The following is a 15,664-nucleotide window of genomic DNA, read 5'->3' as shown; positions in this document are numbered from 1 at the left end:
TGTCTTGAAAAGGAGAAGCCACTTGAACGCTTTCTTCCTAGAGCACTGCTGCTGCTGTAAAACCCTGTGCCACAGCACTTGCACAAAGGTGCGTGTGTGTACACACGTTTCGGACACCGCTAAACTGACCATAACTTTTGCAAGTTCCTGGGACTGAGAATGGCTTTCCAAATGCGGTAAAACACAAAAAAATGGCAGCCTGTTCATACACATCGGATAACCAAACACAGCAGCAGAGCTTGGAAACACGGCCCTCTGCTTTACAGCCTTACTTACTTGTGATAGTTTTCTTTCTTCTCATCTCTCCAGTTCTTATTTAACTGGTGTATTTTCACAGCTACATATCTCTGTTCTGTTAAATCAAAGGCCTGCAGAGAGAAGAGCTGAAATTCAGTAGGAATCAAAACTTCAAGTTAATATTGCAAAAGCAGACAAGCTCCAGCAAACCAGTGTCCCCACCCAGGAAATCAGCATTACAGCACACCGAGTGAAGAGCAAACCGACATTTTGATGTAATTGGTTTCACTAATGAAACCAAGCAACTCTGAAGACAATTGAATATTCTACGCTTGGATCTGACCTTCCCAATGGGATCTAACTAACGTTGCACTTACTGTGATATTTAACCACAGCTACAATGAGATCAAAAAGGTTGTATTATCAAAATATCGTCAGGTAATCACACTAGGAAAGATGCTGCCATTATTCCCCTCAAACTACCTAACTCGTTTTCTACTTTCAGTTAAAAAACAAAACAAAACATGCAACAGATTTTTAATGCTTTATTTCACACTGGTAGCTCAGTTCTCCATCTTAGAGCAAAATGTTGCAGCTTGTTTAAAAGCTGGAAAATACAATGGCTGAACTGTATAATTCTTGTGCTATGTTTTTTTCTCCCAGTCTTTTGCTATTTAGGCTGCCTTTAAAGAGCGGACCACTAGAAAAGTGCTCACGGAGAAGCACCTTTCTTTACCTTGTCTGAGACAGCAAAACCCAATAGTTTACTGGACACAAGCAAGACCCTACGGTAATCAGAAAAGAATAATTGTTTTGCAAAGGCTGTATTCTTACCCCTAGCACTTGGGGTAAGAATTGGGCCACTTGGGCCAACAGATTGGCCGAGACTCTGGAGAGGAGGGTTAGGCATTTCTTTGTTTTAATAACATTATTACAACTCTCAAAGGCGGACAGGTAAGGAGCATTCATATCCTCTCGCTTTTAACTCTGGAGCCTAGGCTCTCTATATAAGCAGCAGAGCCTCCAAAGAATAATTCAAAGTACATGCACGAGGGTCACTCCCTCCTTTCACTACCTGAGCAGGTCTAGCCTCCCCATTCAGATACCTAATGTTACACTGAATCAAATTGCCATGAAGCTTCTAACATTAGCTTTGGCATAGTTATTTTAATTCTAGCTGAATTCAATGGGAATTGGAAACTAGCGGGGGCAGATGGAGACTATTTAGAACTGGAGAGGCTTGAAGCGTAGTAGTCAAATTGAAAGCACAACCACAGTATCACAGGTCTTGGCCATGTAAAAGTGCTGACATACAAGTAAATCTCAGTACCAAGAAAATCCAAGGACTACACACACACACACACACCCAGTCTGCTACTCCAGTGTGTAAAAGGGAAACACAAAAGAATAGCTTTCTACTCCCAGGAAATGAAGGCTTTGCTATGTTGCTGTTGGAGCTGTTTCCTATTTTGTTTACAAGCAGTGTTCAGACTTGACATGCTATACTCAGTAAAACTTAGCCACTTTAGTTTATGTGTAGCTCTTAACAAATAAATGCTTTATTTCTCTGTCCTGGTACAACTTGCAGACCTAGTGCAGTATTTTCTTAAAATATATATTTGTAGGAAATACGACCTGTGAGGACAAAAGCAGAACCTGAAAATCTCAAGCCTGCTGTCTAATAAAAGCCAGATGTAACATGTGTTTCTCCCTCCCTTCCTCCCTCCACAACCACATGCACCATTGAGAAAACAAGTGTAAGATTTTGCTTGCTGCAATATTTCATTGCAGATTCAGATCACACCACAGGCTGGTGCTTCAAATTTACCTTATATACTTCACTGAAGCCGCCTCTACCCAGAAGATGTAGCAACAAATATCTATCATTTAGCGTTGGATGGTCTTTAAATCTGGGAGAGAAAGATAGTTTAAAAACCATTGACGGTGACAATGCAATCTAGTAACAGCTATTACGCAGCTTAGAAACAACATTTTTATATTACGAGTGAAAATTTTAAAATGGCTGTAATGATTTGATCATCTGCCAGATTTGACACTATTTGAATCGCATTGCGCTGATAAAAGACCACATAATGATATGGATGTATTTGGAAACCTTTGTCTCACAACAGCTTCCAGTTAACCCTCCTTGCCAATCAAGGGACATGTTCAGGTAGAACACCAATTAAAAAAAGGAGTATTTCCTATTAGGAGGTTTTTATCCATGACTCCCATGTGCTTACTGTGAATTATCTTCATTGTGTATCCTTTTCAATTCCCTGATGTGTAGATTTCTAACCCTTTCTAGTCGTTCCAACTCTGCCTGGATCTCTGCTTCTTCCTGCACAAGGTAAAAAACAAAAAGAAAACACGATACCATTTAAGATAATGCATTTAACATTTCTGCCTGATTTATGGAACCACAAATGGAATTCCACTTGTGAAGAAGTCGCTGGTAAATAACCTTTTCGGGAGATTAAGTTGCTTATGAACATCTCCTTCAAGAGCTGGGTGGAAGGTGAGAAGAACAACAACGTTAACATTAAAGAAAAGGAGATTCCAAGTACCATCTTCCATCTCAAACTCTTACAGAGCATTACTCTGGAAACTATCACAGCACAAACTGTACAATAAACTTCCAACACGTCATATGTTCTCCACCTAAGAAATTTAAAAGCCACCTAAACTAAATTGGAAGCAAGTTAGAGCTGGAAACTTTTGTCATAAGAGACATCAGTTAAACGTACAGCACACTTCAGTATACAACCATAAGGTGAGTAGAGACTCATTCACACCCAAAGTAACAAAAGAGCTGATGCCAAGCACATAAACAGTCTAGAGATAAGAAGCAGGAATATCATAAAACATCCCTGAGTTTGAGTGGCAAACAGGTCATATCAAGAACAGCAGACTGCATTAGTGTAAGTTTAATGGCCTACTTAGTAGGCTGTTTGGATTCTTGCCCCTCTCTACCTCTTCAACACTGACAGCTACTACAGCATCCTGTGACCAGGGAAGATTTCCCCCTAGGACCCTTGTAGTTTAACTGAAGTCCTTCTTTGCACTTTAGAAAAGGAAGGACTGATGAATCATGAACTTTGTGAAAGAGTTTAACTGCTGCTCGCTTGGCAAAAGAGGTTTTTTCTGGAGCATAGAGATGTTATTGTTCTTAAAAAGAACATCTTTGTTCCAGACAGCATCAGGTCTAGAAATAAAATTAGGAAGTACAAGTGCTGAGAGCCTCTGCCTCACACAGGAATACATTACGCTCAGCAACTTTGTCTCTGTCGTATACAGCAGCTCTGGCCCTGCACCTCCTCTGTTAAGGGTCCCACAGCTGTTTTTTGCAGGAACTCAGCCTCTGCTGGGACAAGGGAATGAGGACAGCCCTGAGAAGTAAGGAACAGGGACGTTGTGATGTCACATGGAGCTGGGGCAGCGTCCACAGAGGATGGAGAACGTGAAAGAACACAACCGGGTCTTTGTTTGAGGTAAGCAGGAAAGCAGGGCAGTGTGTAACTGTGCCACATGAACATTTCAATACCCTGTTTGTAGAGTGGCAAGTTGTAGCACCCTCAAATAAGATAGGAGAATTCACACCACTGCGGACAGGGTTGCAAACCTCAATGAAAATGTGCGCCTTAAGCGGTATTATTTGCTATATATGACTCAAGGGACAGAGTTACCCATTTATCTTGTGACTCCACTCCTTCCCTTCTCAACTCGTTCTATTTTTAGGCACAAAGAATGAGCCAGTTTCCAAAACTGGAGAAGGACAAGCACAGGCTTCAGACAATGCCACAATCCCAGAACATTACTTCATTTTCCATAAAGGTCAGTTTCTAAATGGATTCCTCTGTTCCAGGGTGGCATACTATGGGCCAACAATAAATGGACCTGCAATTAATACACTCTAGCAATGCAGAAGCCGTAAAGTATGCCTTTAGCACACTCCTGCCCATATCACATATCTTTGCTCACAGGTCAATAAAACACAATTGGCAAAGGGCCAACGGATTCCATGTGTGCATTAACTTTCCCTTGCCATGGCAAATAACAAGGGGTGCAGTGGCATTGATGAAGCCTTGCACTCAACTTGTGTGTCGAGGATGCAGGAAAAAAGGCACGTTGAGCTCAGACACCATCAGAGAAAAGGCGGCAGTCTCTAGAAGCGCGTTTGCACCCCTCCTCTTCGTTCCAGACGCAGAAAGAAAGTTCATGTTATTCTTTGGCTTTAGCAAGGATCACAGCTAACCAGGAAACAGCAAAAGACATCTATTTTGTTGGTAACTCATCTGCTGAAGTGTCCTGGAAGTTTTATTTATGTTATTGCAGTCACTTAAAAGGAAACCAACAGCTTATCTAAATATAACTTTGCTTGCAGGTGCAGCTCCTGCTGAAGCCAATGTTTTTGGAAACAAAAGTATTTTACAACTAGCTAAATACTATTAGCTTCCAAAAGCCCAACAGATTTTTTGGACTGTTACTAGCAAAGCTGGTTACTTGCCATTGCAAAGAAACGAGAAAGTCATTCGATGCCTGCACTTTTTGTTGTGTTCCCATAATTTTCTTCCCTTTTTTAATTTTAGGATGGGACCTGGCATTTTAATTTTTGCTATGTTTCAAACCGTTACGAGAATCAAGTTTCTGTGCCAGAAAGGCATTCAGGTGTCCACACTTCTCTCAGTAGGAGTCGAGCCAATTGGTCTGTTCCTTCACGTTCCCCCGCACTAGACGCGTACAGGGCCCAGGGTTGGCCCTAGTGACGTAGTAAGATGGGTCAAAACAGTGAAACTCTTTACATGTAAACATAACCGTAAGAACAGACTCTATTTAGTGAAGCAAAGCGCCTCTTTACTCAACACCACTGCCTTGGAAAACAAGATTAAGAAACCCTAGCTACCCCTTTCAACTAATAAAAACCTCCTACTTATCAAATGAATGGCAACAGCCTCTACAAAGAGATGATATTGTACATAGAACACTGAATCAAAAAACCTATCTAAAAGCCTTTTCTGCACTTAGTTCTTACCTTTTTAAGATGACCTAGTCGGAGTTTGAAGATTTCTTCCTGTTCGTGATATTCTGCTAACGTTAACCTGCATGCAAGAGAGAGATCCAACACGTTAAGTTTCAATGCATGGGATATAACAAACAATTTGCAATATACACACCACCTACATGTACACTTAATAATCCGTGTCATTTCCATAGGAGAATGTTTACTACGCAGAGTACTTCATCCCTTGGCAGGAAGCTTTTAGGTAAACTCTAGAAGCTATCAATTAAATGAAGGTGACCAAAAACTCAAACCTCAAAACAATAGCTGCACACATCAAATTCAAACCCAAGTCCCTAATAACACCTGTATAACACACTGACTAGCTTCTAACAAAGAAAGGCAAAACAAGCTAAATATGGAACGCTGAACCATAAGTATTCCACATCTTGTTCTTCAGCTTAAGCTTGGCTTTATTGTTTGATTTTCACATTTTTCTTTGTAATAACAAGTATTCAAGCAACGTGTTCACTCCAGCACTAGCAGTGCACAGTGGCACTACAGCGCCCCTACAAACAGGGCACTAAACTGTGATTCAGAAATTCTGTTCCAGGCTTTAAGTGGTTTCCAGAGAAACCCTGGGCAATTTACTTCACCTTTCCACATCTTTGACCCTATGTGCGAGAGGCAATGGGATGAGGGAAATAATCCCCATGTTACTGATGGTAAATGATGTGCAAAGTTTCCATCCTAGATAGCTGGTCAAGAGACACTCACAGTTTCATAGTGTTTTCAGTGTTTTTAGAGCCAAAGAGAGGCATATACGACAAAGCAAAGAACAGTCTTAAAACTTAAATACTGACAGATCCCACCACTAATGAAACAAAGACACGCCGAGATCTTTAAAGTTGGAAAGCAAACCACTATACTGATTTTCTGACTGCCATTAGCAAAGAGTTCGTTAAAGACATCTTGCGCTTTAACATAAAATTACGTAGCTCTTGTCAAATGCAGTTGCTTACTTCGTAAACAAGACACTCGTGACAGCATGTAAGTGTCTTCTGTGAACCTAAAGTGAGATGAAATCATTTCCCTAGAGGATTTCTATCGCAGGGGTTACATTCCACATAGTATTTAGTGCAGAAGTTAGCGTATGGGGCCTTGATAGCACTAATAAAGCATCTAGTTTCAAGAGGGGACAGAGTCCTATGTCTGCGTAGGGCTGCGGGACCCTGGCTCAGTGTACAGTAAATGAAGAAGAGGTTGCATTCAGACAGGTGATTAAACGTTCATCTTGAAGTGCCCCTACTTCTCTCCACTGCTAATAATGCACAACAATTTGAAACAACTATTTGAAACAACTGCTTTCGCAGTTGTTAGTTGATAAATTTAACACAAAACTCACATCCCACGTTCCCTTTGAAGGAACCTCTACCATAAGAAACTGCTTATTACAAATTGAAAATACATACAAAAACCACCCAAGTGCCAGAAATGTTTAGGTAATGACTCATTTGATAGAAAAGGGTGCCATTTTACAAGAAAAACGCGATGACTTGAATTTTAATCAGATTCAGCTAATCTAAAAGGCCACGGAATGCACTGAATGGGAACAAACCTTCACAGAATTTTACACCTTTGGTTGGTATTTCCGTATAAGAAATAATGGGACAACTGAATAAGCCAGCAACAAGCTTTCTGCATGACCTTGCGCACGAGAGAAATACAGGGCTAAACATCAACAATCTATTCATTAAACAAGAGATGGAATGAGTACCACTGGGCTAACATTGCCCAAAACAGCTGCATGTTTGCCGTTAGCATTACAAAAATCAAGGATGCTGAAGACAAACATTGTCCGGTTTAACCTAAGCGTGCTTGAAATACACTACTTCTGGTGCAGCTGAGGGCTAACGTCACCCAAGCTACCCTAACAAACCTCAGAAAGCCCCAGCAGGTTAATCTTCTCGAATGAAACCGTCTTGTTCTCATTCACAGGGTAGTGCCATTTTCAGGAGAGTACTGTCGGGGAGGGTATGCTTAAGTTTGCATCATGGGTCCTTCCTCTCCTTTTTAGGCACAGAACAGCCATACTAAGTTGAACTAAAGTGAAACTGAGGGATTTAGCTGTCTACTCATTCGAATGAGACGTTTCCATTCGACATGCCTAAAAAAAGAGCATGTGTAAGAACTCCACAAAACACCCTCCCTCCAAAATCAGAAAGGTTTTGCATCTGAAGCAAATGCATTTATGGGCTAACTAATGATTGAGCAAGTATTCATTTAGCATACTGCTTCAGCTGACTTGCAAGAACAAGGTTTTCATAAGCTAAAACACTGCACACGAGCCACATCCACGCACCGGCGAGCAGTTTTTATACAGAATGCCACAAGAAGCTCTTCTAAACCACAAAGACAAAACCCCGAAATATAACAGCAAAGAATGATAAAGCAGCAGGAGTTACAGAGGAAAAAGACCAGGTAGCACAAAAAGGCTTACTAGCAAACCCAGGCAAAGTCAACAAACAGCAGCAAGGCAGGCTGGCCCTGCCAGCAAGGCAATATAGGCAGAGGCCCGCTGGATACCACAGGTATGTACTGCGATTGCCAGCCACATCAAGGCCTGTGCAGCCATGTCTACAGCATAAGCCACGCTGCAGCCGCGTCATCTTTCTGCTGGGTAGAAACACCCCTACAGAAATGGGATGCATCAGAGAACAGGCTCAGAGCTTGGACTTCTCCATTCAGGAGCATCTTATCTTCCAAATCGGTATCAATACACCTTTCAGGGGAAAGGGAAGCCTGTAGCGTTCTAAAACTGTTCTAGTGAAACAAAACTTTCCCCTCTAAGTGCATCAAGACTTTCAGAGTATCAGTAACTCCAAAAAGAGGCTACAAAGGAAAGGAAAAAAAGCTTCAACCATCTTTCAGTTTCCCCTTGAGAGGGATATCTGGAAAGGACTGCTTTGGAGATACAGTACAATACTTAATGCACTGTCTTTTATAAAAAGAGCATCTTCTTCCCCAGTACATCCAGAACGGTGAGGTTTGAAAAGTCCCACCAGAAAGTACATGTATTGTACTATACAGAAATACTAAAATTAAGTGGGAAGTTGCAACAGTTCAGAAGACACCGCTTTTCAAATTTGATGCGGCCGGAACACTGGAAGAGTTATTGCACTCAAAAAAAGGTCAAGCTCATACAAAGTTTGGACTCAACAACAATCCTTATTTTACTCCAATGAAAACTATTTAGAACTGTAGCCAGATGTTTCTGAATGCCAGGCTAATTCCACAATATTCATTTGTGCATGGAGCAAAGCCTAGAGGCAAGGGCAAGATTCCATTTCCCAGCAGATATTTTGTCCTCTAATCAAAGCATAAAGCTTTGCAATGCACCAAGACAGCCACCCAACGTACGTTTCATTTTCTGCTCCATTGGTCTTGTTCTTGCGCTGCTTCTGCTCATTGCTTGCTGGAGGAGTCTGTCCCATTGCAGGTGGCTTCCGCTTTGCTAACATTTTTCGTTGTCTTTCTATTTCTTCCCGCTGGGAATTTATCCTTTCCTGCTGCCTGGAAAGGAGAGGGCAGAAAAGACGTGAAGCAGAGAACCAATGAGATGTACCCAGTTGTCTTCAGAATCTGCTCTTAACAAATTAAAACAAAGAATTTCAAATCAGCTGTACTTGTAAGATTAGTAACTACTTATTTTTGTATAGAAAAGGGGAGTGCGCCAAACATTACGACCAAGATTTTTTTTTTAAAAAAAAAGTTTTATATAAAAGGTGATTCTTTTCCTGGCCCACAGAAACCTTTCAGTACGTGAAAGGTTTTATTCATGCAGAGGATATCCCAAAAACAAGGAGCTTCTAACTTCAAGGAAAACCCAGGCAGCCATGGTAAGTCACTAACTTTCCACAAGCTCTTTCCTAGAAGGCTCTGTTCTAAATCGGAGCTGTTCCTGTTAAAATCATTCTTGAAGTCTGGCACTGTCTGAGAAAGGATCCTTCTACTTCAGAGGTACAGTTAAACTATCCTTAGTTCTCCGAAATGTAACTAATATCATTCCAAATTTCACTAAGAAAACGGTCTCTTCTCCGAGAAAGAATATTTTAAAACTGCCTAGTTATTTGATAGTGATAAAAGCACTCTTGACATTTTTAATGTAAATGATTTGAGAATTTACATACTCAATTCACTTTTTAAAAAAGGGGACTGGGATTGCAGCTAAAGATTCCAGAAGCGTTTTTTCCACCTCCGACAGCACAAACTAAGGAAAAATTATAAAATCCTTAATCTGTACTTAACAAGAGCTGCATCTCCCTATCAAGCTACAGGGAATTGACCTGATTGTTAGGGATCATACATAGCTCAAGCACGCTATTAATTTGCAAAGTCCTACTTTAAAGGTCTAGGCCAGGTGGGAATTCACTGGAAATTTCCATTAACACCCTGCACAAAAGGGTCTCTGATCTTCATTTCCAGGTATCTGCAGCCCCTTTGATCACTGCTGCCAGGAGGCAAAAAAAAAGTTGTGTGTTTTTTTTTTCTCCCCCCTTTTAAGCTTCTCTACTTAGTATCTACTCAAAATAAATAAATAAAGAGCTAAGTACCTTCTTTGACTAACATATGCAGTTATGCAAATCTAATTGATTGATTCAAGATACGTGCGAGAATGCGGTCCATCTCTCCGCCCTAGGCACTGCACAGCCAGCTAGGTGCACTAAGAATGCCCAACAAGGCAGCCTACTCCTTTCCAATCCAGAGGCCAACTCACGACAATTTGATTCCTGTTTCAAGTCTCTGGAGTTCTAAATAGAACCACGTTTCTCACTTCGAAACTAAGAGAGTCCTCATTGCTATAAATCGCTACTAGTGGAGTTCCTAACTGATCCTTTCATGCATCCGTCACGCCATTCTCTTGTTTTGAGATGCAAGGCACCACACACAGCTGCTTAGTTTTTCCTTCTCTGCCTCTGAAGGTAAAGATAACTGTGTTTGTCCTCACTTGATGAGGTTCTGAAAAGCATAGCCATCCGTCCACTGCTCAGTGAAAGATGCCCCATGCCGCACTGTAGTGAAGTGACCTAGCCTCAATCGGTCCTGCATGCTCTTATCTCTGCATGCCATCTTCTCCTGTTTTGACTGGAAAAAACAAAAAAACAAAAACAAAAAAACAAAACAGATGTTAAAATACAAGCCATGAATTAGCAGTTAAGAGCTATGCCATGTTTTAAATTACTACCAACTCTTATCACTATTCACTGTTCTAGTACTGCTGATCTGAAACCCATTTGAAACCATCATTGATCACATCATTGATGGTGTTTCACGCTGGCCTGACAGATGTTGATTTGAAAGCTCCTTTCCTGTGACATTTCAGTCTCACCTTTCCTTCCCCATTACAGTTTGCAAAGCTTACCCATTCTATCATTACTTGAACTCAATCTAGCAGTCGGCTTAAAGCTATCCGTATCAATAGTTTAGCTAGACTCCAGATGGGGCTCTGATCAGGCCTTTATTCACTCACACAGGAAATGAGGGAAGAAAACGCACCTCGAATCACTGTTAAGACTAAGATACAGTGATCAGCCAGCTCAGTCCTAGACAAGCACCACTCCCAGAAGCGATACAATCTCAATTAGCTCACCAAATCGCATAAAAAGTGGTGGTGGTATCTCACACTGAAATTTCCTTTCACTTACAGGAAATACTCTGAGGCCTAACAGGAGAGCAGTAAAGCTTCAGTCAGTCAGGATCAAAGATGAACCAGCAAAGCTCCTCACTAGAGCTACACACCACCTGTCTGAACCTCAGATCTACATAATACTTGGCCCAAAGTTACAAATCCTCACAGAAAGGGGAGCCCCACTCAGCCGAGAACAATCAGCTCTGTGACAAAAGCAAGTCAAACAGACAGTGTGTACTGGCCAGCGCCCTGGCATTTTTGCCCATCCAGTGCCCACAAACAATAGATGTAATTGGCCAACAGGTGAAAGAGCAATCAAAAACCCACATTGTTTAATCATCAGGAAATCTTTCAACACTGAAGTGGGCTGGAAGCTGGTAAACAGCACCATAGAACTTTCCCAGCATCTTAAACGTGTTGTTCCGAGAGGGCTAAACAAAGCAACAATCTCTACTTTGCAATTCAAAAGGAGGAAAGGTTTAAATCACTTGCCCATGCCACAGAGCACGTCTGGCAATTTCACTGCACAATGGGATCCTGCTCTTGTATTGCCAGAGCTGGACAACATTGCTTTTCAGGTAAATGAATTTCCCAATCAAGTAATCCTGTTGCATTTAGAGCTCAGACTATTTCATTTCAGCAAAAGAGATCGCTCTGGGACTGTCAAAACTAACCAACCCAAAACATTCTGAACTCTTTCAGTAGTAGGGTACGTTCCTATTTGCACAGGAGTAATTCACGATAAAATTCCAGTGGTCTTTTATCACTAAAGCAATAGGAGCAAGTTTTCGCTGCTCAAAAGAGGAGAGGAAGAAGTAACTGTGACTGCAGAGATGTGGAAAGCCTCTTGCTTACCTTTTCTATTAGAAGCTTCTTGCTCATCGTTACACATCTGTTCAACCGCTCTTTGTACTTCTCCAGCATCTTTTGCTGTTCATCAATCTGCCGTCTCAAATCACAGTTGGCCTAAAGCGAACAGAAAGCATGAGTTTTTGACTTTAAGCCACAAGAGAGCTAAACCAAGCATCAGGCAGGAAGAAGTTTCTCCAGCTAGCTATAGGCACCGGGATAAAAAAGCAAACCGGCAGGGTAAGACAAAACACTACGTTCCTCTTATGAAAACTTCCAAGCCAAGCTCTTCAATCTTTAGCCCGTTCAAATCCTAATACCCCTCCAGAACAAAGTGCTACCATCCCATGTTACAGATGAGGAACTGAGGTGCAAAGAAGCTAAGCCCATGGACAAGGATTTCTGTAACAGTTTTGACCTTGCCACAGCTACCAAGTCCCAAAGTAGCTTAATAACCCCTGGACTATCCTCCCTCCTCAGCCTCAACTAGCTGGCAGAGGAAAGGGGCATGGAGACTCCCTTGGCACTTTCAGTTAAATTCTTGTTTGAGGTATTGTCCATCAGCCCTGCTACAGACACTGCTCCTGGTAACAGGTGCTGTTTTTAAGATCACCACAGCATACAGCAGCATTGAACGTGCAACCTTTCTCATTAATGAAAGGTTACATTTAACCATCTCCCTCCAATCAGGGGTTTGGCTTCTGATTAAATGGTGGGTAGTAAAATCTGTTTCCTGCTTCATGGATTTCCCCCCCTCCCCCCCCGAGCCACATGTTCCTTCACATATGTCTCTACAAAGATATTTTAGGTCTTGGATGCTGAGACAAGGCACACACAAGAATGTGCACGCACATGCACACACACACAGCCCTTGCTCTGCTTCTTTCAGCATGTTTTCTAATCCTTTCCAACACCTCTCAGAACCCAGACAATTCTCTTTCAAGTAAGAGTTGTCTGGATTTGTTTTTACCTTGTGAGTGTCTATTCTACAAATGTTATGGTATAGAAAACCCTGCTCTGCAGCCTAGTTGGCACATACATTCTAGAGAGTTTTAAATAGCACATTTTTGAAGAGCTGTCCCATTTTAAATACTTACTCTTAATAAGTCATCTATCCTCCCCTCCTTCTTCTCCAAGTCAGAGTTCTTACTGTTTTCTAGTGCAGATATTTTTTCCATTGTGAGGTCGGACTGTAGAGGGGGAGAAAAAAAAAAAAAAAAAAAAAAAAAGAAATCACCATAAACCACATGTAAGGAAAACAGCTGATATCTCAGATAGTCACCGTGTAACATCAGTCTGCAGCCCTCTCTGCTCTGAGTAGTTAGATCTAAGGAGGACCCAATCCCCTGCATCCTAGAAGTCTGGGGAAGGACGTGCTCCTTTCTTCATTTACTTATTGCATGATGTGCTTCTCTAGCACATCTGATGTTCAGTCAGCTAGCACAAAGGCCTAAAAGTTTTCTATGGGGAATACAAACCGTTAACACATAACATACTGCAACATGCCTGTAAAGCCAAAATTTGCAGGATGGGAGGGGAGTTCTCTGATGGTCTCTGACACGCAATATCCTTTCCTGCAATGCAAAATAGCTTGTGCAAAAAAGGCTTAGGGAAGAAACCCAAACGCCTGTCCTTCAGTTGCGGTATCAAATTTATGAGACCTTCAAGGTGCATAGACAACCACCTGCTAGGCAAAAGACACTAGCTACAGGCTTTGAGGAGGTCTTGCCAGAAGATGGAGGTTCTCATTTTAGAATACGTAACAGATTAGCAGCAAGAATACTAGCAGAAGCCTTTGTTTCTGACTATCTGATGTATTAGTGCCCACTAGGCAGAACAGCAGTCTTACAGTTCTGGAGCGAAACTTATCTGAACAATATTACAGAGTGCAGCACATTTCAAATACCTTCACCCAATGCAATGAGGGTTATACCTGGGAACAACACACATGTATGCTATCGTCTCTAGAAATAAGACTATTTCAAACTCAGGATTCTAATCAATGATGGGGCGTGAGGGGAAGCGGTCAGGGTGCACGTGAATATAACATATGAAAAACAAGTCATCACAAGGGAATCTCACTCCATGGCTGCATGTACAGATTTCGTATGGCTAGCAAGCAACTATCCTTGTTCTGAGAAGAGATCCTGGTTCTGAGCAGAGACTTACCTGTAGAGTTGTTATTTAACAGTTCTCCAAATCTCAGGCTTGCCTGGAAGCTAACACCATTAAGTAAGAGACAAAGTTGGCGGACTGAACTCTGTTGCTTCTCTACGTACCCCCCCCCCCCCAATACGGGAAAGACCAAAAAGAATCCCTGTCAGCACTGCACATCAAGCACGATGAGCCTAAATTCCAAAAGACAAAGAGGAAGGTCACCTCACTTGTGCCTTCATTTGGTTTACACCTCCTGGCAACCTACAGAGGAAGCACTTGTGACAAAAACTCTTGTCACTGAGGGCAACAAAAAGGCTGTCTGTTGAAAATCTAGGCTGCATGCACTCAGCCAAGCAGCAGGAGGATTCTTTAGTAAGTGACTGTTACGTCCATTTGTCAAATGCACAAGCATGCTTGCACTCTGCGAGATGAAGTCACGCTGCAGGATGTGTGATTTTACATTCACAGAGATTTCATCACAACTCACCTTGCCTCAGAACATTTAGAGGGCCCCAGCACTGTCTGAAAATGCTAAGGACATCATACTCGTGCTGACTTGCTTTTGGCATTGTCAAAAGCGAGTCAAGCTGGGAATCACTGAAGATATTTCTTTTCCCCTATGAACTCCAATTAGGTTGGAAAGAGAGAAAAGAGAATGTATACATGTCCTCATCGCACAGGCAAACATCTACTTGGAGTCTTCATTCTTATGCAAGCGTCTAGTCCTCTGGAGCATACTAAGAGGCTGAGCATTGGCCGAAAGCACACTTTGAAAGCACGTCACCCTTTTCAAGGAAGATAGACTCCGTCGGCACGTTACGAGCAGGAAAGAATAAACCATCTTGCTCATCCCAACTGGGATCACTGTTAAACAGTGGTGTCGGGACAGCAGAGAGAGAAATCTGAAAGATATTCCTGGCAGGTTCTTGAGTCATGGCACCCTTCTAGCACAAGACTTCTCCACACGCTAGCAAGGAAGAGAAATCTTCTTCAGACAGACAGACCAGGGCTTGAACAATACAGACAACAGATGTGACCCTAGCGACATGACAAGACCCAGATTTCAGCTAGTAAGTTGCCCCAGAGGTACAATTGCTCTTCTTCATGGGCAAAGAACTTGTACCACCTGCTGGGGAAATGGAGAATGAACTTCCCACAACAGCACAATCATCTCTGATACAGACTGATGCGAGAAAAATGACTAACAAAACTGACAATTTAAAAAGCACTCAAGGGAAGGATCAGTCACAGAGAAAACAGGGATGGGGGGGGGGAATCAAAAGACTAAAAGGAAGCTTGGAGAAGACATGAGCAAGACATGTTGCAAATGAAGCTGAATGCCTTTATGAACAACAGATGAAGATGACACAGCTAAAAGTAAATCTTGCCATCCTCAAAAAAAAAAAACACACAAGATGATTCATAACAGATTAAAGTGCACCAAAAAGATAGTAATACAGTCAAAAGAGCTACTCCTCTTCTTGACCGCAGCTCAGACTACGGATATTTGTAGTATAAGCAGTGTGAATGCAGCCATGACCCAGCACTTGAAAGGAAACCTGAGTGGTCATTATAACCACTTCCATTTATGTCTTCCACTACAAGGAGGGGAAAAACATTCAGGATACAACACAAGTGCAATGGACAGAGCTATCCAAGGTATTCTTCTCCTGAAGATATTCTCATGCAGTCAAAGAACTGCCCACGCTACTGAAACAGAAACACCTCAGTAA

General features: G+C 41.9%; 1 protein-coding gene across 10 annotated transcripts in view; it reads right to left on the bottom strand.

The window, feature by feature from the left end:
• The window catches only part of TLK2 (tousled like kinase 2), a 42,710-nt gene that overhangs the window by 6,882 nt on the left and 20,164 nt on the right, over window positions 1-15,664 (bottom strand). For all 10 annotated transcript variants that reach the window (XM_068919030.1, XM_068919033.1, XM_068919025.1 and 7 more), the window contains 8 exons: window positions 12,872-12,964; window positions 11,781-11,891; window positions 10,245-10,381; window positions 8,657-8,809; window positions 5,270-5,336; window positions 2,481-2,578; window positions 2,066-2,147; window positions 277-368 (listed from right to left, as the gene is read on the bottom strand). In XM_068919030.1, the coding sequence (XP_068775131.1) occupies window positions 277-368; window positions 2,066-2,147; window positions 2,481-2,578; window positions 5,270-5,336; window positions 8,657-8,809; window positions 10,245-10,381; window positions 11,781-11,891; window positions 12,872-12,964 (833 nt within the window). The remainder of the gene's footprint in view (window positions 1-276; window positions 369-2,065; window positions 2,148-2,480; window positions 2,579-5,269; window positions 5,337-8,656; window positions 8,810-10,244; window positions 10,382-11,780; window positions 11,892-12,871; window positions 12,965-15,664) is intronic.

This window comes from Struthio camelus, chromosome 25 (assembly GCF_040807025.1).
Source record: "Struthio camelus isolate bStrCam1 chromosome 25, bStrCam1.hap1, whole genome shotgun sequence".
Classification (NCBI taxonomy): Eukaryota; Metazoa; Chordata; class Aves; order Struthioniformes; family Struthionidae; genus Struthio; species Struthio camelus.
The sequence above is the reverse complement of the archived record's forward strand: the minus strand, read 5'-3'. Positions and strand labels throughout refer to the sequence as shown.